The sequence below is a fragment of the Lagopus leucura genome, unplaced genomic scaffold (genome assembly GCF_019238085.1).
Source record: "Lagopus leucura isolate 7727_CA_CO unplaced genomic scaffold, USGS_WTPT01 Super-Scaffold_100002, whole genome shotgun sequence".
NCBI lineage: Eukaryota > Metazoa > Chordata > Aves > Galliformes > Phasianidae > Lagopus > Lagopus leucura.
The window spans coordinates 20030714-20057127 of NW_024962263.1; the positions used below are offsets into that span (position 1 = coordinate 20030714).

The 26414-nt window shown below is 41.5% G+C and overlaps 1 protein-coding gene across 1 annotated transcript in view; it reads right to left on the minus strand.

Annotated features, from left to right (window-relative positions):
- Positions 1-26111, minus strand: part of FBXL7 (F-box and leucine rich repeat protein 7) — a 163936-nt gene extending 137825 nt beyond the window's left edge. The window contains exon 1 of the mRNA XM_042870063.1: positions 25814-26111. Coding sequence (XP_042725997.1) covers positions 25814-25850 — 37 coding nt within the window. The 5' untranslated portion in view covers positions 25851-26111. The remainder of the gene's footprint in view (positions 1-25813) is intronic.
- Positions 26112-26414: the final 303 nt, after the last annotated feature.

The window sequence follows — 26414 nt, forward strand, 5'->3', positions numbered from 1 at the left end:
TGCTCTAACGCCACATTACTTCCTCTGACCCAACTCATCAGCACAGAAGGGGGACCATCATTTGACACCGCATCTTCACCACGCTTACTATATTGGCACACATGCACCCTGAAACGCTCAGCGAAACCCCAGTAAATCACGTCCACTTCTTCAACCCACTTAACATGTTTTAATTAAGCAGCAGTGGTAAAAACTAACAAGTCTCAGCAAAAATAAATATGAAAAATAGTTTCTCCAGTGATTCAGAAAAAAAAAAAAAAAAAACCACACAACATTGTTGAGCCTGGTAATAACTTGAGGAAACTGTTAAAACTGCATACAGAGCACATTAAGTGGTACAACCAACTGCCTATGGCAATGAGTACCAGGAACAGTAATGAGTACAGGGAAACAGTTCATTATTTAAAAAAAAAAAAAAAAAAATGCTGTGAAAAGAAAAAGGGTTCATAACATGGGAATGAAACTAGAAATCCAAATGGGGATGTTAAGTGATCTGAAGCTAATGGGAAGCACAGACTGGGCTCTGTGGTCACAAGCTAAAGCCCAAGCACATTACCTGCAAGCTCCTGCCTGGGAAGAACCAGAAGGATCTTCCACTCAATTACTCAACTCGATGGTTTTTGCATCATCCTGAAATCAGTACCCAGTGCAGCGAAGGGAGGTAGACCAAGTGGTTCTATGTAAAGGTTAACACTTTGTTCCTGCTGACTTTGAAAGCGATGACATGATGAACCAAATGAAGAGAGTCCACAACAGCTTTAATGGAAGACCTGACCAATCATCCAAAAAAATACAACTCAACTCTTTCCATTTTTTTCAGTGTCTCTGGCTAGTTTTATTCTGCTGAAAGCATTCGTCGTTGGCGAATCACTCCTGAGAGAGTGCAATGTGACTGCTCTTTGACTGCGATATGACTGACAAGAAACACTCTTGAGGCAACAACAGAAGTGTGGAGTAGAAATGCCTGACAATTTAGCTGTTCAGGATTTATTCTACATCTTCCTGCCTTTGCTCCAACTTGTTTCCTAATTTCTAGCAACTATGTTTACTAATGGGGCTGAGAATTTTAAGTTTTTGCTAGCAGATGGAACAAGTTGGGACTTTTGCATGTAAAAGCAGAGCATGGAGCAGAGAAGTTATATCCTGGGAATAAACAACAGTTGTCCATTTCCTCTCACTGCCTCCTTTTTGAAAAATCTTGTCTAGTGCCATTTGGCACCTTCTATACCTAAGCACTTCTTAAATTAGTAAGCATCTATTCTTGCAGTTGTAGGCAATAGCAAGCTGTGCTTAATTTCCAGGGAAGCATATAGTTTACATGAGCCAGAGGGAAACACCTGCATTTCTCAGATTTAGTTTGCCTATGACTGCACATCAGATCAAAACATAGCTGACGTGAAAGAGACACAGGTGCAGGAAGCTTGCTCCAGTGTTCATTTCCACAGCATCCTTTTAAAAGGACAGCTTATCCTTTGCTAATTACACTTAGGAGAGCTGCTAACAGCTCGTATGATTTTTTACTAATGTATGTTTTAACTAAATGCCACTATAAAATTACAGCCTGAGAAATGCCTCATGACATGCTAAGAACCTGCCTTACTCCTCTTAAAGGTTAGTCTTCAAAAACCACCTGCACAGTAACGAGTCATAGTTCTTGTCCAACTTAATTACAAGTTTTGTTGATTTACCTTGGTTCTCCACCATGTTATCCAGTGCCATATTTGGTAAAAAGTCTAAGAACTAATCCAGGAATTCAACAGAGAAAAGACCTTCAGAAAGTTTTGAGATACTCCAACTGGTTGATTAGTACGTAATGCAAAACATAATTGAACTGAAATGCAAAAATAATTCCATGTACAATGGAATAATTGTTAGTTGGATGTTTATTAATACTGAAACACAAGTTCATATTTACTAAAGCTGTCAAGATACCAAAGCTAATACTGAAGCAGCAAATTCTCACTTCAACATTATCTATGTGATTCCTTCTGTAGCACCTTCATTAAATGAAATCTGAAGTCAGCCCTTTTCTAAACATAGGTATAAGCCGTAAGGCTGCAGCAAGTCCACCACAGTCCTACACCAGGTTATGTTTATCAGTTCTGTCCAGAGAGCTCACTAGTACACCCTGATCATGTCCCTGGGCAGCAGCAGTCCACATTTTGATTACACTGCCTTCAGCCATTACCTCACCTGCGGTGGTGGCAAGCAGCGCTTGCAGCAGAAATAGAACAGATCCCATTCCTGCACAGTACATGCCTCAGTGCAAAAAATCTGCTACATTAACTTAAGCCAACTCCAATAGCATTTAAACAAACAGGTCATTTTCTCTACTGGAGCCAATAACAGCATGATCATCTTAAATATATGACCAGAGGACCTAAAAGATGGCACTTGAAATCATCACAGCTGTTTTTCTACTGTCTGTCATAGCCAAAATATATACAGTGAAACTTATCCTACGCCTACATTAGAAAACAAGTAGGAATATGTGCAAAAAAAAAAACAAAAAAAAAAAACCACAACCTGCTTGCAATAGTGTGGAACAGATGCTTGTACTAACAAACATTACTAACATCACATTACACCTCTCAAATAAATCAAAATCTACTAAAAGATAGAAAGTAGCTGAAAGTAACTATGCTTTTAGTCTGCTTTTATAGGGAACATTCCTAGAAAGATATTCTAGAATAGGATCCTACAATCTCTGTAGAAAAAGATTCCTTCTGCAACCTTTTCAGTAGGTATAGCACAAGAGATCAGCAAGGCATCTAATAATTCATAGTTAAACCAAAGAATAAATGTTATTTGATCCATGCTGCCCTGGAAACTCAAAGGACTTTACACATGAATACATGCAGATACATACAATCAAAAAGAAGTCTAACAGCGTTTCCATTTTTAATATCAATTCTAAAATGGAAGTCATACAATGCTGTAAACATTAGCTCACTTCCTCACTAGCTGCTTCTTAAAACGCAGTGACCTTTTCCTTTGTAATACGCTGCACTTTTAGTTAAAGTGAAAAACAGTCAAGTTTGAAGCACAACCCTAAAATCCAGCTTCAGAAAGCACTACCATAAAATGCGAAGCTGTAGAGACCAGCATCTATTAGTGGTTCAAACATCTTTGATAAGTCCATTTGCAAGTGATCACATATATTCACAATCTAATATCTAAAGCATTTAAAAACACACTACTACTGAAACCCTTCACCACATAAAGGAAGGGACAAATATTGTGCGTGCATCTATTCAGCTGGGCCAGACATAAAGATTGAGCCGTCTCACAGTTCTGGCTGACAGTGCCAGACAGCAGACGCCTTTTCGGTGCAGTTATCATGTTTTACTCTGAAGAAAAGCACAACTCCCTAAGAAAGGGCTACCTACCATCAAGCCTTGGCTTCTTACCTGAAAGAAAAAACAACAATGACTACCAAATTCTTCTTTTAAAAGGAAAGTTTTTTAAGGAATCAGTTCTTCATCTGTCACCAGGATGACCTTTTACTATGCAAAACATGCAGATGATTAAATCGCAGCCTAAGCATTTCTTACACCTCTCCATTGGCTTGCAATAGTGCAGAATAACCTTTCTTAAGCATTCCAGCAGCCCCCTTTTCCAAAACAATCTTGTTTCACAACACTAATAAAAAAAACATCTTAAGGTGCACTGTTTACTTTAAGCACAATGAAAAGCATCGCAGAAAGAGGCAGTATTTTATTCAGACTCATTCATGCTCTGCTATACCCACCTTTCCTGTTGATCTCCTGAAGCTCACCATTTGTAGCTCTTCCTCCTCAACCTTCAGTGCCACACATTCCCTATTGACACTCACAGACTACAGTCACTCTCTCAACACGCCCTTCAAGCTTCTGCAATATCTGCAAACAAGGTAGCACTGAGCCTCTCTGCTGAAACCCTCCTCATCTTGAGCAGTCTTCAAGTAAGCAAGTGAATGTCTCACAAGTCATCTAGTATTAAACAATATTTGTTTGCTTATCTTTCTATACCTGATACATTCATGGCAATAGGCTTTGGAGGAGTAGAAGTTTATTCCAGTAGGTGCAACTAACTCAACCAATCTCTCAATTCTGGAAGAACCCAAGAAAAGCTTTCTACTTTTGCTGATAAGGGCAAACAGTTAATCTCATTTTTGCTGAAGAAAACAGCAGAGAATTAAAACAACGGTGCGAGTTGATCAAGTACCCACCACAGGGCCTAAAAGAAACTGCCAAGTGACATATAACAGGATCCCTACAAAGGAATGCAGGGTCATGATACACATTATCTTCCATAATGATTTATTCCTTTTTAAAAAAGCTGTAAAAATCAAGGGATAAAGTAGGTGGTCATGTCACTCTCCTCATCCAACAAGTCTGCACTGATACAGTGCGCTGAACTGGACTGGCTGTCACGGCAGCATTGTAAAAACAAACAAAAAACTGCAGAAGTATCTGCAACTGACAGACAACTGAATTGCATTCTTGCAAGTAGTTTCTTACTGCTCTTCCTGCACAGACAGGAGAAGGAGATTCAGCTCATTGAGAACTTGTCAGTGCTGCAGAAGAACTCATCTGCTCTTCTCTTTCCAGTCTCTGAAGTGGAAGAGCATCCTCTGGAGAGTGCAATCCCTAGGACGCATCAGGTTTCTCATCAACTGTCTGCTCAAAGTGCCTGTGGAGAATGTTTCAGTTTCCTCATGCTGGAATTTGGCAGCAGTCCTGACATTTTAATTAAGCAGTTTTTTGAAGCACAACAACATAAGGCAGACCAAGGGATGCAGAAAGCTAATAATGTTCTTAACCACTCTGTCTGGCACACGGTACAAACTGGGGGAGTAGCCCTGCTATACCAGGATTGTAACATTTAAGACAACTGGGTGCCTGAATCAGGCTGCAGGAGGTTATCTGTAGCCAGGAGTGCCAAAGCTGCTAACATTTTCAACAAACAGTGGAATTTGTATTTTCAAGTGAAAATGGCTGGCTAGAATTCAGAATTAGTACAGGAAAATTGTGTGGTCATTGTGAAATATGACAGATATTTGATGGCAGCAGCTCCTCATGAGAGCAGAGGGGCAGCACTGAACTCTGCTCTGGCATGGGGCTAGGGGTTAGGGAAAAGGTCTGCACCAGAGGCAGTGGGCACGACCCCATGCGCCAGAGTTCAAGGAGCATTTGGACAGTGCTCTCATATACATAGTTTGGATTTTGAGCCTTGCTGTGTGGGGTGGAGAGTTGGATTTAGGGGGCCCTTCCAACTCAGGATAGCCTGTGAACATGACTTCTTTCAGTACTGGGTAAACGTAGCTTATATCCTTACAGGTTTCCTTCTCTTGGGATAAAAGGTGTGCAGAGTAACTGTGCCACTGAATCTCCATGAAAACTTAAGGCCCAAAAGGAAGACAACAAAATAGCAAGCACAAATGTTAGAATTTTCTAGGCTTTTTAATTCAGATAATTACCTTCTCCCCAGATTACAGAAAGGTCAGTACCATCAAAGCAGCTGACCTCTTGCTTGGTATCCCTAACTCTAGTAACAGAAGTTAATTTTTGAAATGTAATTACCACAATCAAGCATTACAACTTCTACTTTCAGCCTGTTTCTCCATTGCTGATTTATATCCCCTTTTATTTTCATAGAGGAACCAAGGATGACCCTCCAGAAGTACAAAGTAAGCATATCACTCACAACTTCGTTCTGCCTCTGGGAAACAAGTCCCATTTCTATCTTCACTGTCCAAAATACACCACAGTCTTAAAAAGAGGTCTATATGGGAGGTAGAGTTCCCACTTTCTCCAAGCACTGTAACAGCATTTTCCTACAGTTGTTCTGGCTTATATCAATACTGCCATTTAGGCCCTCTAAATATTATCTTTTACACAGTCTCTTTTATGTATATGTAAGAGACTGTAAAAGAAAGATAAAAAAAAATTATTATATTTTAAATGAAGAAATGCTTTCCCTAAGGCACAGTAGCCTTTCCCCGCCTCCAGCTATAACCATGCTAACAATCCACAGACAGTTCACACAAGAAACACACTTGCGACCCCTCTCCTTAGCAGTTTTCAATCGATGAGATACACATTATAGATTTCATTGGGCTGATCCCTCTCCATGCATTACTCAGATTCTTGCACCGCCAAATTTGTGCCTCTTCTACTTTTCTACTCCATAATGTTTTGTTTCTGTAGCATAGCATAGACCTTTTGCAGTGGGAACACTTCCCATTGTTACTTACATATTTCTCGAGTTCATTAGTTCAAAGTCAGTAACAAAAATGTTACCCAAGACAGGTCTCTGAGGAAACACCATCGGTAGCATCCTCATTGTGGTGACTCCCTCTCAAAAATAACTTACTATATTACTATACTCTTCACATCAGCCAAGTTTTTGTTCACTCAAAAACAAGTTTCATTTCAACCTCCCTTCCCCCCTTCCCCAACAGGAAAGCTGTATCAGAGGATTTAACTAAAACTAGATGAGTAAGTCTAATGGAGTGAATGCAGTCAATTGTCTGACATTTCAACAAGCAAAGAATTAGAAAGGATGAAAATCGGGCTATCTCAGTCTTTTTTCCCCATCAGCATTTAATTTCTCCCTTCTTCACTCAAGTCACTAGGGTGGTCTTCTCAACCTGAGATGCTGCTGGCAAAATGCTGCAGTTGAACCTCGTTCAGCAAAGTAACATCCATAGCTAAAATAGCTGTAATGTTATGGAAGTTGAGCTATTTCCTTTAAGTCTAACCCATGTTTTCTAGAACACCTGGTCTGGGTGTACAAACATTAAGGTTCCACACATGAGAAAAGATCTGTAGATTTGGCCATCAAAGCTCTGTAAATAAAGTGGCTCCCAGACAACGTAAAATACAAGTAAGATATGAGGTTGCACTGTCTTTTTCAGAGCACTTTGCATGTTCAAATGAAAACTTATGAGAATAAGAAACCTTTTAAAAGCTTCTCCACTGCATACAATAACTGCAGTAAATTATCATAAGTTGTTCTGATGCTAAGGTTGGATTTCTACAGCATGAAGTAGCAAACAAAACTTCAAATTTAATTCCATATGACGTATCAGATTCTAATTTTATATGTACTGCACTTTTAACTCTACGAAGTCAGATATTTAAGAAAAATTGGCACTGAAATTCACCACAAAAAAATCTAACCAGCTGCAGGCCATTAAGATTTATTTTTAACATAAAAATAATATATTCTCATTTATCTTTAAATCAAAAGTTCCAATAATTTCATTAAAGTGGTAAAGCTAATTTCTAACTAGACCTTTCTAACTCTCACCTATGTTACTACATGTTAATTATTGCAAGAAATTATGTTTATAATACTACTATCTGCATATTCTTTGTAAGATCTGCAACCCCACTTGCATTAAAAGCTAAGAGAAGACACTCATGCACAAGTGAAAACTGTTGCAATGAACGCTAAGAACTCCTGCAACTATTCTGACTGCTTAGCAGACCTCCTTCAGGAAAAAAGCACTAACAGGCCAGAGCTGTCTTATGCATAAATACTTGGGTCTTGTGTGGTCACCCTTAACACCATCCTGACCTTCAGGCAAAATCATATTAAAAGAAGAGGAGCAATCATAATTAATAGTCAACTTCAGATGTTTCCATCAATTATGCAACTGAACAAGAAAATCACTGGAATGAAACCAACTTATTTTCAGGGCTTAAAACATAGACCACTGCTAGCTCCAATGGCAGAGATACTAAAACAGCCTAGACAGGCTGCTTGAACTTCAGCGTCCAATGTCTGCTGTAGATTTTCTGAAGATAATCTAGAAGAGAATACAAACAGAAAAATAATTACAGTAGCAAGCCTCAGCTCATGGACTCTCTAATGGAAGGCATAACAAAGCAGAAAACAAAAGATGGACTTCATATAGCTAACTGTGAAAACCAAGCAAGGTATTGACATTGATCATCTCAAGGCAGAAAGCCTGAATGTCTGGAAAGACATCTGATGATACAGCCATAGTCAGAGCACTTATAACTACTTAGATTGTCATTTTCAACATGTCTATTTTTGATCTGTACACAAAGTGAGAACCACATCTCACTACTACTCTTTTAAAATCACTTAACAGTTTCCATAGTGGCTTTCATTTATTTTAAATGAATCAATGAATGGCAAGCCATAACACAATTCCAGCTTATAATAAAGACCTGACATTTAAATAATAAGTATGTAGGTTGCTCCAAAACTAATGCCTCCTACTTTACTCCCATGGAAACTACAACTAATACAAAAAAAGTAACACTATTTTGATAGAGCAAATTCTTAGCTACAAAACTGTTTTTCAACAGTCACCATCATTAAATATGCATTTTCACCAGCAACTAAAAATACACTGATGAAAATCAACACCAGTGGAGGTGACCCACTGTAACCACTGCTGAAACACACCAGCACTGCCTCACTGTGCTCACATCTACTCTTTGGTCTCCATAATCATTCACTAAACATCAATGAGTCTAAGTGGGTGCCAATTTTTCCATATGGAGGTATTCAGTGACAGACCTTTGCTTCAAACGTACTTCCATGCTAGAAACCACTCCATCAGACTGTCCCTCTGCTGCCATCTGTCACATAGCAACAAAATGAAACTGAATACTGGTGGGAACATTTAACCTTTACTGCCATACCATCAATACCTACAAGAAAGACATCGAGGCCCTAGAGTATGTTCTAAGAGGGGCAGTATAGCTGGTGAGGGGTCTGGAGCACGCGTCTTATGAGTGACTGAGGAAGGATTGCTCAGTCTGGAGAAGAGGAGGCTCAGAGAAACCTTACTGCTCTCTACAACTACCTGAAAGGAGGTAGTGGTGAGGTGTGGATAAGCATCTTCTCCCATGTAACTAGCAATGGGATTAGAGGGAATGGCTTCAAGCTGTCCAACCTGAATCTCCCTTGGCACATTTGGAAATACTTCTCTGAGGGTGGTCAGGCACTGGAATGGGCTGTCTAGAGAGGTGGTGGAGTCACTGAGCCTGGAGGTGTTCAAGAAACACTTAGATGTTGAACTGAGGGACATGGTTTAGTGGGAAATATTGGTATTAGGTGGACGATTGGACTGGATGATCTTAGAGGTCTTTTCTAACCTTAGTGATTCTACAATTCAGTGATCTGCCTTTGACATCATGGGGCAACATAATAAAATAAGAGACATTAATTTCAGAGCAGCCCTCGCAGCTGCATTGCTTCTGAATTTCCAGAATTACAAGATTAACATTATACCTAAAAATCAACACTTAAAAAAAAAAAAAAATTGTCAGGACTAGGTTCCCTCTCCTCTTATGGCACTGCAAGAGGAGTTTCCCTGAAGTGGGTTCCCCCACTTTTTAGCTCACCTATCACAGCCATTTGGTGACCTAACATGGAGAGTACCAGAGCAACTGACATTTCCAAGCCCCAGTTACTCTTTGTAACCTTAAGCACTAACACTGACTCCTGTGTGTGGAAGCAAAGCAATGTTGACACGTCTATGGGTATCTGACATCCAGCTACCAGAAGCTGCTCCTGCCAGGAGATACAAAACATGGCAAATGAGCCAGTAACAGGAGTATTCCTTGGAGGAGAGAAGCAGATGCTGGGAGTGTTCAGCTTTTAGTATAATACCTTAAGGATTTAGAGTACTTGGCACTCTTCTTTTAAGAGTACAGTCCAGGAGAGAGCAAAAGACCCTACCAGATCTGAAGAGAAATATGACCTACAGAAAAAGTCCAGCCATAGCCATCAGACATTTGTTTAGTCATGGATTACCCTAGCCTGTGATGGGAAAATGTCTCAAAACTGCCTTTTATTTTCATGTTGAAGGAAATGCTCACTATATAGAAACCAGTATTTACGAAAAGTGAGCCTAAGCAAGATTACATAATTACAAACAGAGAGACATGCAAGTTAAACAGCTTTGAGTCATAGCTGTTATCAAGCTACAAAATCCTCTTTTTGTAGGATTCAGCCAATAATCACAGATAGTAAATGTGTCTGTTTGCCTGTCTTCTGTCCTTACCAAAGAGGAAACTTAGACCCAGCGTTCCTATTCCTCTTAAAACCCTGGAATAGGTTCAAGTCCATAAAGGATTTCTGCACAAGTTATTTGAAATTCACATGCCAGATCAACCTTACAAACATTAGCTGAAATAGTAACGTCCATTAGCAACAAACATTTCTTCCCATGCAAAGCTTCTACGCAGGTAAGGATCTCAGATTAGACTCTCCAAGGACACTTTACCAGATCTGAGGAAACCATTACACACTGTATCCAGAAATGACCTTTTCCCAGTATAAGCCAAACTAGACCTAAGACTACCAGTTAGAACTAGCTTATCAAGTCATCTGGTAAATGAGCTCTCATTCTATTTTAAAGGTTGTCTTGCTTTTTCCAAGCAGAGCAGAGCAGAGATGCCCTTAAGAACATTCCTTACATAGGTACACAGAGGCTTAGACTTGCTGACAGTCACTCTCAGTGAAAGCTGTCCCAGTTGGTCCCATTAAGTCCAGGCCACGGCTAAGAGATACAGCAGTCCCATGTAATACAAGGAAAGTATTTGAGAAAAAGCTTTCTCAGGGTAAGATGAACCCAAGTAACGATACGCTTCAAAGGTTTTACTGTAAAAATGTTTTATAAAACCCATCCCTTATTGAGAGCTATTGAAAACAGATGAACAATAAAAATGCTTATGCAGGAAAAATAAAAGCCTTGAGAAAAGGCAGCTTTATTTCTTACTGTCCATAAATCCAATGTACTATACATGTGATGCACTATACACATGACAAAATTGAATTTCCAGAACCCTAGAAGGGTCCTTTATAGTTCAATACAAATTCATGAAGCTTCAATTAATTATCTTATCTTGAAAGGAGAGGAATAGCTTAGACAACTAGGTTAATACACTGTCACACAACATGGCTGCACTTTAAAGCAGAGCCAGAAAAGCATCATTACACAGCAAGGAGAAATTTACTTTCCTTTGCTAATGAAATTTTTCCCATTGCTGCTGCTCTGGGCTCAACCACAAGGTGTCAGAAACATTTTTTAAACAACTCTACAAGACACATGGCCTCAACTTGTAGGATTTAATTTTAAAACAAAAAACAGTTGCAGCGTTTCACTTACACTAAATGCTTCAGCTGTAGTCATGCAAATAAGGAGCAATTAAGTAGTAACAAGAAAAAGCACATCTTGTATATCTTACATTCCTACTTCATCTATCAGTCATATCCCTGACAAATCCCTAGCAGATGTCTTGAGATCTCCTGGTAGGTCTGTCTCCTGATTCTCTTTCTTCAGAACACATTTAGACTTCCAGTGGAGGATAGGACTCCGGGCTCCAAGGACTCCTTATCTCAGCCAGTACCTGTATGCCCAAGGACTGGGCAAAGGTACTTCCAAAAGCATCTTTACAGTCTTACTCATGCAGTCTCTTTCATCAAATTACTACCTCTGCCACTGTTTATAATTTCCTGTAAGATTTTGATTTCAATCACTAATCGATGGACAGAGTTTGCAAGGGAACCCCAAGCTCTCAACCTTGAGAGAGAGACGAGCATCACCAGAACAATCAATACACAACATTTCTAGGAATCCAGAAGCAAAGAATTAGTATTAAACTCCAAGAAAGAAAAAAAACAAAACAACACAACACACTGAGTCACTCCCTGATGGAAACTGATAAAAAACTAGACTGCTCTGAAGGACTAATACTCAAAATCCTACACGTTACAGAAGAAGGCAAGTAGTCCCCACTGCAGCAGCACACTTTCACAGGTCAAGTACATGTTTTGGGTTAGCAGAAAGCATGGTAATGAATCCCAAGGAACCAACCACCAGTTGAGGTTAGTGTCAAAAATAGAGGCGTTCAAATCTAAATGGCATTTATACATTACACATGTGCACACAACACCGAGATAAGTGGTGCTTTGCTACAAATGAGGCATAGGGTACTCTGTAACAATTTATTTTATTGTCATTAAACGTTCAAAGAAGCAGCAACTCTAGTCTGTTTATTATGGCCAAATGCCCAGATTTAAATTTAAAAAAAATTTTTTTTTGCATGCTTCTGTTTAACCTAAAGACTGAATAGTTTCAGCTGCAAGAAAAACAGAAGTCAGAAAATACAAATGACTTTGCCTTGAGGCAGGAGAATTTAGGAAACCTGGCAGGTCGTTATCTTCACGAAGTAACTGAAATTTTGCCAAACCTGGAGATTTACACAAATTTCCTCACACTTCAGCAGCACATCAGTCCTTAGCATCCTCCACTATTATCTTCAACCCTCATTCACAGTACAAAAATCAAGACCTTTAAGTGAAAGTGGAAGAAAATCCTGCTTGTAGACTCACCTGTAGCTTTGGCGCTGAGCGCTCACTTTCAGGGCTGGAAATCTTGAGGGAAAGAAGAGACTTCTCCCTTCTCTACTTGATAATCTGGCTCTGAACTTCTGCCTCCTTCCAGATCAAGGAGCTTTTATCTATTTCTGTCACCTAGTTCTGCCACCAGATTTATGAGAAATGCAAATAGAGACAGTGGACAGCAAGGCCCAGTGTTCTGTGACTCCTAAATTTTCCTTTGGCTGCTGTAGTTTAGTTGGGCTTTCTTATTTCCTGTGCCTCTCATAGACAATAAACAGAAATATTCCAGACATGACTTTTTGTCTGGGTCCCAAGAAACATTTTCACAACATCAGCACTTGCAGTGCCCACTCTCCCACACTACTCCTAAAACTATATATCAGAAGCCAAATCCTTACACTCCTCTGAAGACACAACTGTGCTATAAGCATAGAACAGCATCTTAGCCTCTCTGCAATTTACTCTGAGCAGTTAGGAAGTGTAACTAAGGGGTACTACCTCAGGATATCAAACATCACTGTGCTGTCTGAACTCCACTAGCACTGCCTGAGCTGCAGCAGTCTCAGTAATGCCAACCATCACCATGCAAGACCACAGCCAAGGCTTTATTCACCTCACAGGCAGTCACTGAACTACAAAGAATTGTTGCCAGATTTCTCAAAAGAATCAGATTAACCATGCTATCAAATGATAAACCCATTTTACTTCAAAGCAAATCTTCACATAAGTGGCAAGCTAATAGAGAGAAAAAAAAAAAAAAAAAAAAAAACCACAAAAAAAGCTTGCTTACCTCTCAAACTGATCAAACTCTTTCCAACTGAGATAAAAACACTTCAGGACTGACTGCCTTACAAGCCAGATTCTCGAGGTCTCTTGGACTACAACCAAACAGGAAAAATAATACTAAGCTACTCTAACTCTGCATTCTGGGAAAAGGAAAGATGAAAGTTACTCCTTCAGCAACTGGAGGTAAGCAGCATATTTATATTTACGAAAGCTGATTGTATTGCTCCACATTCTAGGAGTTAATCCACCACTGCCCAGATGCAGCTTCCTTGTCTCCATTACTGCAGAATACCCCACTGGGAAGTCCCAGGGGAACACTCAGCTTATTACATCTAGTGTCATCATCTCCACCACAGCACAGCAAACAAGGAGCACATTACATCGGTGAATTCATTTTAACCCCTAACTCTCCAAAAAGGATAGCCCTGCATAAATAGACTAGGGCTGTCATGCTTCACTGGGTCTATTCAGTGCACTGCATTAATATATATTAACACAGAACATGAATGTTAGCATTATCTAGGCATTAAAATATTAGTCACATTCTACCTTTAATGAAGATGTTCTTAAAAGTTTTTAATACCTGTAGCAGGCAGCATGAAATAAGCTTCTTGTTTTTAAGAAAAACTAACAAAAAACCCACTGGTGAAGAGAACAATACCTACATGAAGGCCATATCCACAGGTTAAAATATGACCTATGACAGAAAACACAGGGTATATATTTTCCTTTCCTTCTCTGTTGCAGCTATGAAAACATTATGGTAAACTGTTTATGAAAAATGCAATTAGTTGATTTCTGGTCTGCTGGCAACTAGATTTAACAAGACTCAGCTGATGCATTTCAGAAGATAGCCAAAATTTAATGACCTTCCTGTGTAACTGATGTGAGTTATATATTCTCAAGAGAAGTATTGCAAATCTGGATTCCAGCCTACTTAACACATTCCATTCTCATATCACTTGTGTTGGGCTTTTCCTGACCCCCCACTTCAGGAGGCAACTCTATGTCTGACTGGCCCTATCAGAATATTACCACATTTTAATAGTGAAAATTGACAATACAGTTCTATTATTCAAATACAGCATTACAAGAAACAAGCCTTCTATTTCAGGCACATTCATAGCTAAAAGCAGTCAGTTCATTAGATAATTATCCAGTGAAGCAGTCTGACCTACTGACTGTGAGGCACTCATACAAGTAGTGCTTTAGTTGATTTAAGACTTCAGCAGGTATCCAACAGAGACAGTCTAGAAAAAACCTTACCTTTCCATATATACATATCCCTTCCCACAACTCATGGCTTTGCTTGAGATTATACTGAACTTCCTCCTCAAAACCTCCTGTTGTCAAGACAACATGAAGTCATCTGAAAAATCCTCAAGTGCACCAGTGTTATGTTGTTACAACATAGTAAATGTTGAGAAAGAGCTTCTAAGTTCACCTTCAACAGAATGTAAGAGTATTTACTGCTTGTGAAGAGGAAGAGAGAAGGTGGAACACTTCTGTTACTTCTAGTTCTGACATATAGCCATTGACAACTAAGGATTACTCCCCAGTTCTCCTACAACTCTACTGAAGTACCAACAATATTTATTGGCCGCATGCATCCGAACCAATGAGGGTGGTAAAGAGATAACACCTCTTTTTGCTTTTAGCAAAATTATTTTCCATTGCTCTACAGAAACTCAGAGATCAAAACCCAACCAGGTGATGTATAGCACATGCAAGCATTACTAAGAAGCCTCTTCATTTTGAAGAAAAGTAGAGCTCACTCAAGATAGAGAAAAAGAAACTGCAGAGGGCTTCAGGGGCAGTTCAGACATGCTGAGTATGAAGGGGTCAAAGAGAATCAATTCCTCTATTACCTCACAGCTTCTGTAGAGTACACTTAAAGCAGACTAGGAATCGGTAATAACCCCAATAATTCTTTAAACTTGCTTTTGAACTCTAGTGGAAAACACTACCTACTGAAATAATCTGGCACACTGAGATGCCACAAAAATACTTAGAGGGCTTGAGCACCTCACCTGTGAAGAAAGGTTGAGGGAACTGGGCTTGCTTAGCCCAGAAGAAGAGAAGGCTCTGGGGAGACCTCATTGTGGCCTTCAGTACTTGAAGAGAGCATAAAAACAAGAGGAGAAATGGCTGTTTAAGAGGGTGGATAGTGATAGGACAAGGGGGAATGGTTTTAAACTGAGAGGGAGGTTTAGGTTAGATATTAGGAGGAAGATTTTCACACAGCAGGTGGTAATGCACTGGAACAGGCTGCCCAAGAAGGTTGTGGCTGCCCCCATCCCTGGAGGCATTCAAGGCCAGGCTGGATGTGGCTCTGGGCAACCACTAGATGAGGTTGGCAACCCTGCACATAGCAGGGAGGTTAAACTGGACGATCACCGTGGTCCTTTTCAACCCAGGCCATTCTATGATGATTCTACAAAGAACTTCAGCCATCTTTTCCAAAATGTTGTTCTAGGGAATGAGCCAGCAGACTTAGGGGTTCTTCAAGGGAGAAGTAGCACCACTTCCAGACCTTGGTAAATATAGGATTTCTTCAACTAATATTAAAGGGAGACTTAAAACCAGTAGAACTCATTCTCCTAAGAGATTCTATCTACACTCCACTTGCTAGTCATAAGCCAGCAATTGCAGGGTTAAAGCAAGAATGCTTAAGGATTTTTCTTCTCTTCAAGTGCACAGTTAATAACCTGGTCTTGGCTCCAAAATGTCTCCTAAATTTTCAGAATCCTTCACAATTTGTCTTACATTTCCTCCCACAGTCACTCAAAACCATGGATGGCAATCCTCAGCAACACACCAATTAATAGTATGATTCACAAGAAGACCAGTCTCTGCATCCAACCTACCGCATTCCTTTCAGCCAAGTGCTGATATCTGATTTAGGAAGAAAACTGAGGAAAACATGGATATGATTAATCAGTGCTTGAAAGGTACAAACAGACAAACCACACAGCCACTAACTGCCAGCACTCCTGCTTTAAAGGCTCCTATGTCTGACCAGACTTGTTCTGGTTTAGAAGCTAATCCTATGGAAGCTGAACTTCACTTTCCAGGAATGCTGCTGCTCATGTAGGGACTTAATTAAGAAACCCTACACTTCAGTGAAGGACGGGGTGATTGAGAGGGAAAAGCAAGAGATGTTATCCACAGAAAGGCATCCACAGAATTCTCTATAGAAAATGAAGTCTGGCAAAACGAAAGCAGGAAACCCAAAAAGGAGCAATTTTGCGATGCTCACTTCTGTCCAACTTGCTCCTCCAACACTTCCTCCCAAGCTCAGAACACGTAGGGAACAGTGTGCTTTAATTGCACCCCATTTGCTGACCCTGAACTAGAGAAACACATTCAATTTTAAGATGCTGGACAGTCATTTTAGTTCAGCAGCTGGAGACAGAAATACAGTTTGACATCCTATGGTGAGAAGCAAATGACATCACCGCCAAAGCCCTTAATTAAAACACAATGCTTCAAATCAATAAATTCCTGGACAACTGAGCAGAAACTAACCCTTCCGCTTACTCCCAGTTCCTGCCTTACTTCTTGATAAGCTGTGAGCCCATTCACAGTTGGATAACTTCTCAGTTATGAGAAAAACTCTTGCTTGCAGCCACTTGAAACCAAAGTGGGAAAGATTAGTAATTGTTTGAGAGAGAGGAAGTTTCACATTCACCTTTGTTCCAGCAGTTCCTGGCAAGAGACAAAATACTCACAACAAGCATTCATGTTCCCCCACAAAGACAACCAAATACTGTGACAAAAGGTACACTCACAAAGAAATAAATAGCAATAGTTTCCCAAAAGAAACAAAGACACAAGCAAAATATTCTACCCATGCATAAGGAATGCCAATGAAAACTTCCTAACAGACTGTAGACTCTATACATAAAAATGCAAAGAAAAATGGTTTGGAAAAAAAATCTTAAGGGTGACACTTTTCACGTCTGAACATTTTAATTCAGACACTGGGTATAATTCTGATCCCAGAAACTTTCACAGACTTGATCGCGGCACAGGATGTGCAACCTTCCACCTTACTGGAAAGTCACCTCCTCTCCTATGTAAGAGAAAAGTTTCTGAGAGGTGAATTAAACCTAAAGATAGCTCTCTGGAATTTACACTTTGGTTTTAATATCAGTGTCACGTAGAATACCATACCAAAGCCAGAAGATGCTCCTCTGTGTTTTGAACAACTTTAGATGAAATTCTTCTACGTCTGAATACTAACCTACATCTATCAACATAATTTGAAAGGGAGCTTTAAGGTTGTTCTTTTCATTTTTATTCAATTCTAGAATATGTAGTAAGAAGTAAATCTCTAGTAAAAATCATTTTTCTTTCTACCAGGAACTGATGAAGTCATGGCTACATCAACTTAATAACTACAGAAATTATTTCCTACCATAACTAATCCTAAAATAACTTATTAATTAAGGCAACAATCTCCATTTTCTAGAATAGCAAAAAATGTGTTCCTGGCATAGCTCTCCCTTCCAGAACAGGCAAAACTTAGTAGGAAGTTTTTCCTAAAAACAAAGACCATTCATGCTGTCCAGACACAACAAAAACCAACAGAGTCATATTTGATCAGTAGAAGTCTTGGGAAGATCACAGAAACACAGAATTGTAGGGGCTAGAAGGCACCTCCAGAGATCATCAAATCCAATCCCCTGCAAGGCAGGCCCCCTACAGCAGGTTGCACAGGTAGGTGTCCGGGTAGGTCTTGAGTATCTCCAGGGAAGAAGAATCCACAACCTCCCTGGGCAGGAGAGCACTGTCAATATGAAGAGTGAGTTTCTTTCAGCAGTGGAAAGGAAGACTTCTACCTTATCACTGTAAGGTTTTAATAATAAAATAAAATAAAAAGCTGATAATCTCTAAACCAGCTGCAGACAAAGGTTTACAAAACACTTTTAGAAATAATCAGCTACTTAAAGACAGCCTAAGCACTTGCCAGAACTTGCTGTAGTTGAACTCTGCTGACAAAAATCCAGTAGTACCTTCTGTACATGCAAGCAGCCAGCAGAACAGAATGTAGCTGGGGAACACTTAAACTGGATCGGAAGTAAATCCATGAGGCCTGATCAGATACATCTCAGCACTGATGAAACTGGCTAGGGCCATGGCAAGGTGACTCAGTTATCTTGGAAAGGTCATGGCAATTGGGAGTGGTTCTTGAGGACTGGATGGAAGCAAAAAATCAACTCTGTCTTCAGAGTGGAAAAATGCACTGTCGGCAGGATAAGAGGGGTGATCCTACTCTTCTGCTCAGCATCAATAAAACCACACCTGGAGTACTGGGTCCAGGTTAGGATCTCAGTACAGAAGAGATACAGGCATACTAGGGAAAGTCCAGCAAGGAGCCAAAAAGATGAAGAGATTGGCACATCCAGCATATGAGGAGAAGCAGAGAGCACTTGGACCTCTTAGCAGGACAGATTGGAGGAGACTTTCCCAAGTAACAAAGACTGAATCAAAGTCTTCTCAGTGATAGCCAGCAAACAGACAAAAAGAAATGCGCACAAACCAAACTATAAGCCTTCCATCTTAATATAAGAAAACACTTCTTCCCCCACCTCTCTCTTCTATAAAGGTGACTGAGCAATAGAACACGCACCCACAGATGCTGTAACAGCTCTGTCTTTGGATATGCTTAAAATCTGGCTGGATATGGTACTAAACAGCCTGCTCTAGCTGGCTCTGCTTTGAGCTAGAGTTGGACATCTTCGGAGATGTTATCGGTGTACTTCAGACTCTAAAACACATCAAGATACAGCCAGGAGTTGATTGGAAAATGTCAGTGTAATGTTACTGCCTGTGCTGATCTCCACTGGCAGTCCAACGTTCCAGAATAAGAAAATAACTCCTCAACAAAATGCTCTGCAGCAAGAGCACCTATGTTCTCAAGCCCTGCTAAAAAACAGATGAGGGCCCTCAAGCTTGTTGGCTACAAAAGAGTACAATCAAACATGAACTCAAGGAGGGAGGTCAACTACTAGATCTTCTTGACACACAAAAGCATATTGTTAGTTTCAACTTAATGCTAGCATTGCTAACTGGAATTGAAATCCCACTGCTCTGAGGCTTTTATTTATACCTCTCAATAAATCCAAAGGTTCCAAAAATTCTAAAAGCATGAGTCGTAGTAGTATAACATCAACAACTTTCACCACATATTTCAGCAATAGCTTATTGTTTCCATCATCTCAGTCAAATAAAAAGTTACGCTGATGCCACAAGAAATTTTCTTATAAACTGTCAGAAGGCAAATGGAAAATGGAGAATAGAAATGTATTTGACTAGGTACTGTAGAAGGGTAGTACTGTGCAGTACTCCAATTGGTGTTGGCAGCCACTGTCTTAGAGCAAGTACTACCATCATCGTGCACTGAGAAACCAACAACATATTTCATACGAGCTCGTGAGCACTGTAAGTAACTCTCAAGCAGACACACTGTTCATAAACTCCCACAGCAGCTTTGCTGCTTTGGAAGGATGGGATTTAATTGAAATACATAGTCTAATCAATGCGTTTGGGTTTTTTTTGTTTGTTTTGTTTTCAAAACATGATTTAAGGAAAAAAAAAAAAACAAAAAAACACAAAACCCTCTATCTCATCCAGTCACACACACCTAAAGGATTGGGTGCTCTCTGGTAACACAGGAGTACCAGAGCTTTAAATGGATGGTCTGATTCTTCATAGTATAAGCAGTCATACATTCCAGCTTCTCCCACCATTTTTTTTGTTTCTTAGAACAAGACATCTGAGCTTTTAACTGCTGTTTTCATAGCATTACCTGCAAATTTCATTAGTGTGCTTAGAGAAACAAAGGAAATTAAGAAAAATAAGTTTTAAAATAGATTCAAGAAAGATTATTAAAAATCCTTCTTCCAATTTAGTAGAGTGTTTCAGAATACTTCAGTATATTACTATTTCTCCTGCTGTTATACACATTTGTACACAAATCTCTGAGAAAGAGTCATGTGATTTAAGATGTTGATATGACAAATTTATGTATTGGAGACAGGAATTTCCTGATTCAAGACACAAGCAAGAAAGAGAGCTTCCTGCTTCTCCCTTTACTCCACAAAGGTTCTTCAGAAGGATTTACTACCCCATCATGCCCCTAATGCTATACAGTACAGAGCTCCAGGTTAAGTACTTCACTAACATGAACACTACTAGAGCAGGGATACAATAGCAAGGAGTCTAACCACATGACTCCTGAGTTCAAGGGTCACTATCCCACTAGTTTCCAAATGCTACAGTAAGCATGTTCGCATATCAACTGTCCACATAGATGAGTTAAAACAAGCCCTTGACACTGAGCAAAGATCCACTAAAATCAGAGCAAAAGCTCTGATTAAAAGAGAGCCAGATATATAAAAGCTGGGGTTGCATTTTCAGCAAAGTCCTGTTGAGCACAGGAAGGAAAAAGTGCCGTGCTGATTGCTGCAATAATCACCCAGTTCAAATAGAAACCAATGTGTTAAGCCCCAAGTTGTATGGAAACGCACTTTTAGAACAGACATCAGTTTGGTGGAGCAGAAGAAATGCATATGGAAAAAGAAAAAATAACCAGCAAGCTCCCTCCCATCCCACCATTTACTTATTTAAGGCAGAAGTTACAAAGTACGCAGCGTGATGAGATGTACTTCACTAAGAAATGGCTGTTGTTGAGTTTGGCTGCCAGCACCAAGCTGAAGCCTATGTCTTCGATACCCAGCCAAACCCAACTGACTCAAACCTTCCTTCGATGCAGCATTTGAAACAGTGCATATTCTAGACCTTTCTACAATTCAGTCTCTGTAACTGCAAGCCTACCTGTGTCTTTTAACATAAGCATCATATTAGGGATGGCTTTCTGAGATTGCTTGCAGAGGAGCTCAAGAACAGAGGAGATACTATCAACTTGATGACATATGCTGTAGACCACTAAGGAAGTTGCCATTCACTGCACCCTTACATGACTGCTATTGTGGTGTCTGCCTTTGTAGATGGCTACTTACAGAGAATTCGGCAGAGCCCACAGCCATTCTTCAAGGAATTAATAATGTCTGTGTATTGACCAAGGGAAGGGTTTTATCTCAATAAACTCCTAAAGCAAAGCTGTTGACGCAGCTGATGTGAGGGACATAACCAGACCAAACTAAACTTTTCCCTGAGGTCAGCTACAGCAATACTCAACGTAATACAGCAAGATTCAACCTAAATGAGGAACAACAAACAGCGCATCCATTCAGTCACACGCTGTACTTCTGTATTTCCACAAAAGGTTGTTTCATCTCTGCATTAAGAAAGCTGAACTTCTAGTGACAATCCACCACTCATTTTTGTATTCTGAAGGGCTTTTACTCCTGAATTAAAGTTGCCTTAATTTATTAAAGAATACCAATATGGCTGACTACAAAACAAACAGCAGAACTAAACTACTTGTGTACTTCAGCCTTCAGATGTCACCCGCTGCCTTCTGCCAGTCACTTTCCTAACACAAACAAGACCCACAAAGAAGCAAACCAACTCCTAGTTAGGAATTGTTAGCAGAAGTAAGGAATCCAGAAGTAGCCAAAGGATGGAAAATGCCAGAAAGCTAAGCACTCTGAGGAGATTTTTGGAGCAGCAACTTCGACTTGAAAGCACACAGGCAATTCTGAGTGTATATGGATGCACTTCACAAGTAGGAAATGGGAAGCAGCAGCCCAGTAAAGCGCAGCACCCAGACTCAGACCCTGACCCTTCCCTCTCTCCACCCCCCATCCCCCAGACCGTGTGAGCTGAACAATGAAAAGTAATACAAGCACACAGTTTAGAGAAAAATTACTATTTGGAGACAAACTGCATAAACACACAAACACAATCCTTTTGCATTGCTCAGTTGTAGGTTGCACAAGAAAAGCCTACCCTTTGCCAGCATTTTACAATGGTCACTTATGGTTAGCAACTGTCAGAGCCCAAGTTCTGGATACTTACACAAAAATTATCACAAACTCAACTCAGACATGAAAACAAAGCAGGAATAAACTGCACAGCCTGGGAGACACTTTGCACCTAACCTGATGAAGTCCTTCATTCTACAAGCTTCACAGGGGGGGGATAAACAAACACTGGCCTCAAAAACTTCCCTGGCTACTGATGATACAGTGTACAAAGAGGACACTTCAGCAGAGGAGTCATGATTTCATCATTAAATAACTCTATAAAACACTTTTACCGTTTCTTCCATTCCCTTACCTTCATTAAAATATTCAGTGAGGCACTTCAGGTTCCAAAAAACAATATAAACTAATGATAAAAGTAGATAAACTGCTGTGAGTTAACTCTTATTTAATAAAAACCTTACTCATCACTAATAAAGTTTCTCTAGTGCAAGACCACCATGCCATACTGCTGTTCATAGAATCACAGAATGGCCTGGGTTGGAAGAGACCTCAAAGACCATGAATCTCCAACCCCCCTGCCACATGCAGGGCCACCAACCTCCCCCTTTAATACTAGACCAGGCCCAGGGCCCCAATCCAACCTGGCCTTGAACACCTCCAGGGACAGGGCATCCACAACCTCTCTGGGCAGCCCATTCCAGCACCTCACCACTGTCTTGGTAAAGGACTGTTCAGACCTGACATAAGCATCACTTGTAAAGTCAAATTTCAAACATGTTATGGGGAAGTAAATCCTAATAGGCCTACAGATCCTTAGCAGTGGAATTTTTGGAGAAAAAGATTTCTTCACACAATGTCTCATGAGTCTGAACCTTCACCAGCACCACATAAATAGAGATCTGGTTTGCAAGCAAAAGCAGCACAGTTCACAAGCAGTGTTCAGTAGCAGCTCCAACAAAGAGAATACAAGTATGAAATACTGGGTCTGCAAAGTAGGCTGGGAACATTATCCCCCTCCTGAAGGAAAGGATTTAAGAGAACAACCTACTCTGTTGTGAACACAGATGGTCCTCTTTAACCATGGTGCTTTACGCTGGCTAACAATGCAGTTCCAGGAAAGCTGCAGCTGCACACACCAGCCCATGCTACACAAGCACCAGAAGCCACCTCCACTGACTGTGCTGCTTGTGCTTTGTGGCTGCCACCTCGGTGATGTGTCGAGGCTTCCACTCCCACATTCACATCAGTACAACACATGGAGCTGCATGGGAATTACCCCGAGTGGTTTGAGAACAGCATGCTCGCCAAAAAAAGTTTGGAGAAGGATTTTCAAAACCAGAACTGGGTTAAAGTTATTCCCAAAGAGTTTCCACTTAAGCCTTCTGAAGTTACACGTGCAGATCCAAGAAGAAAAAACAAGTCAGCTTGTCAGCAAAGCTGCTGACTCAGGACATCCATCTCCTTGCCCTAGCTGCTGTTCCATCTCTCCCTCCCTCACCACTGGCTGCACACAGCAGGGCTAGGTGTCTGATCAGCCCAGCAACACATACAGGGGGATATGCTTCCCTCCAGCCTCCTCATCTCCAGGCCAGGAATCGTGCCTTATTTATTCAGCTGTAGCTCTCCCCAGAAATGTATTTTAAACAGAGATCCTTGAACAAAAAAAAAAAAAAAACCTGACTTTCAATGCTTCAGCAACAACCGGCTGCTCCTTCCATTCTCAGACATAAACTAGGAACGCCTCCCCCTTACAAATCAAGAAAAGAATTAAATCAGTGACAGAAAGGTGAAGGATTTACCCCTAGGGCAAGAAAGCAAAGGACAACAATAAGCACTCTTGAGAAAGCAACTAACCCCACAGTTTCCACTACATCAGTGCAAGCCTCAGAAGAACTGCTTCATGCTCAAATGGATTTCTTGCTCCAGTAACCTGGAAGCTTCTGTCATGCTGCTCAGACCTGACCTCTGGAACAGGTTCAGATAGACCAGCTCTGAGCTTTAACACATCACTCAGGATCTACCACACACTAAGGTAAGCCTGAAATCTCAAGCTCTGCATTTTTCTAGAGAAACAAGTTCTCGTAAGCCAATCCCCATAAAGAAGCATTTTGAAAGACCAAGTGATGACTAGCAAAAGAAACTGCATTCAGTGATTTACTTCTAAAGCTAGGTAAACTCCCGCAAACAAGATTTGGTATGCTAAAGCTCTCTTTGAAAAAGAGAGTTGAGGTCATACCTTGTCCACTTTTCTGAGAAGCACTTCTACTGACATTTAAGATGGGTTCAGACTAGTGCTATCCTGTTTCAGAATGAAGTTTGGGGAAAAGAGATACACTGCGAGGAATCATTCACTCGGACTCTGAAACAAGTTGTAATATCAAAGGTGAAAAGATGAGTACTTTAAGCAGACAATTCCCTGATTTTCTACAGATTTACAAGATGTAAGAAAACTCTGCGTAAAGCAAGTGTAGTTTTAAAAATCATATCAATTTTCTTCCTGAGATCCCAGTTCAGACATCAGCAAGCAGTGAACTAGATGACAGCACCAGAGAAGTTTAGCTAAACTGAGATGCCTCCCTCCATCCCTAGAACTGCACATGCTGCAGTACGATGTTAGCCTAAAAGCACACAATACTGAAAGTTACACACCCAATTACAAGTTCCTCTCTATTGACTTCAACCTAGAGACACAGGTTGCTCTCAGGGCACAGCATAATGGGACACGGTTTCCTCAGAGAGGCATGGTGCCTCCACTCTACCGCTAGCACAACTGCATGGTATTAAAAGCACCTTTCTACAGCAGTTACGTAGTCTGGTTGCCAATGGCATTGGAAGCCCCAGATGGAAACAGAGTACCTAATCACAAAGGCTTCCTTTTGTCAAATCTAGATCTATTCTCCTCTCCATCACCCAGAGATAAAGCAGAGATCAGGAGCCTCACTGCATTTCACAGCACATGATGCTGTGCAAAGATCCCAGGAAAGCCAGTCCTAGAGCACACCGGCAATGCACGGCACAAGTGACCTGAACTGAAAGACCAAACTATTGGCTGCACTTTTGTTCTTTGTTGCTGTCGTTCCATCGCTCTGTTATTTCCAACCAAAGTAATGGTCAGTGCCACAAGCAGCTGCCATCCCAAAAGCTGATCCCACTGCCCCCCGTGGTCCCCGCGGGCAGCCATCACAGCTGCCTCCTTCTCACAACGAGCCAGCTCCCGCTCCCAAAACATTCCTGCGGGCCAACAGACGCAGCCCTACTCCCAGCATCACGCCCAAACCCCTCGACAATGGCATGTGCAGGCGATCAGGAGCGATAAAACGCCAACCCTTCCCATCCCGGGGACAAGGCAGGATTTCCCCGTTGGGAGGCACCAGAAGAGGCTCTGATCCCAACTCCCAGGGACCGACAACCCGACGCGCTCAACTTCTGCGGAGCGAAATGGCAGGAGCGGGACCTATGGATAACAGCTGGAGAACATTAACTCTCCCCCACCCGCTTCCCGGAGCGGATTTTTCTTCTCTCCTTTTTTTCTGTTCAGACAGGAAGCAGTCATACAGCATAGCACACGATATAGGAACCCTGAGTCGGGAAGCCTCACAAAGCCTCACGAGCGCAACTCAATTGCAACAACTCCCGCACTATCGCGACTTGCGCCGCGGGATGGGGGCACGGGCAGGCGATAGGCGACGCGGAGGGGTGTCCGCCCCCGAGCTACGGCTGTTCCCCAAGCCGAGATCCCCCCTCTCTTTGCTCACCTTCGCTGCCGTACTGCTTGCCGTTGCTGGCACCCATCCTGCCGCCTTCATGCTCACCGCCGCTCCCCGCCGCCCACCATCTCGAGGCGAAGGCGCCTTCCCTGCCCCAGTTGTAATCCACGGGACCCGCCGCACAGCGCGCGGGCTCGGCTTTGGCTTGGCTTTCCTTCTTCTTCTTCTTCTTCTTCTTCTTCCCTCCTTCGTTCCCTCCCTCCTCGCAGCTCGGGCAGCCCCCTCCAGCCACTTGTTGCCGGGCAGGGAAACCGGGCACAGCTGCCGATCGCCGACTTTTGTTAGCGGCAGGCGCCTCCTCCCGGCGCCCCACACCGCCGGGCCTTGGGGGGGGGGGGGGGGAAGGGAGGAGGGAAAAGCCTAGCCCCGGCCCCGGCCTTTAAAGACGCAGCGCCCGGCTTGAGAGCGACGAGCGTCGGGACAGGCGTGTGGTGCCCCAGTTCAGGGGGCGGGAGGTGTCTGGGCGCCTCAGATATTCGGTTTCACTTTCTGGTGGGTCCTCAGTAGACCCTGAAGCTCGCAGAGGCTCCATTGTAGAATCACAGAACGGTTTGGATTGGAAGGGACCTCAAACCCAACCAGCCCCAGC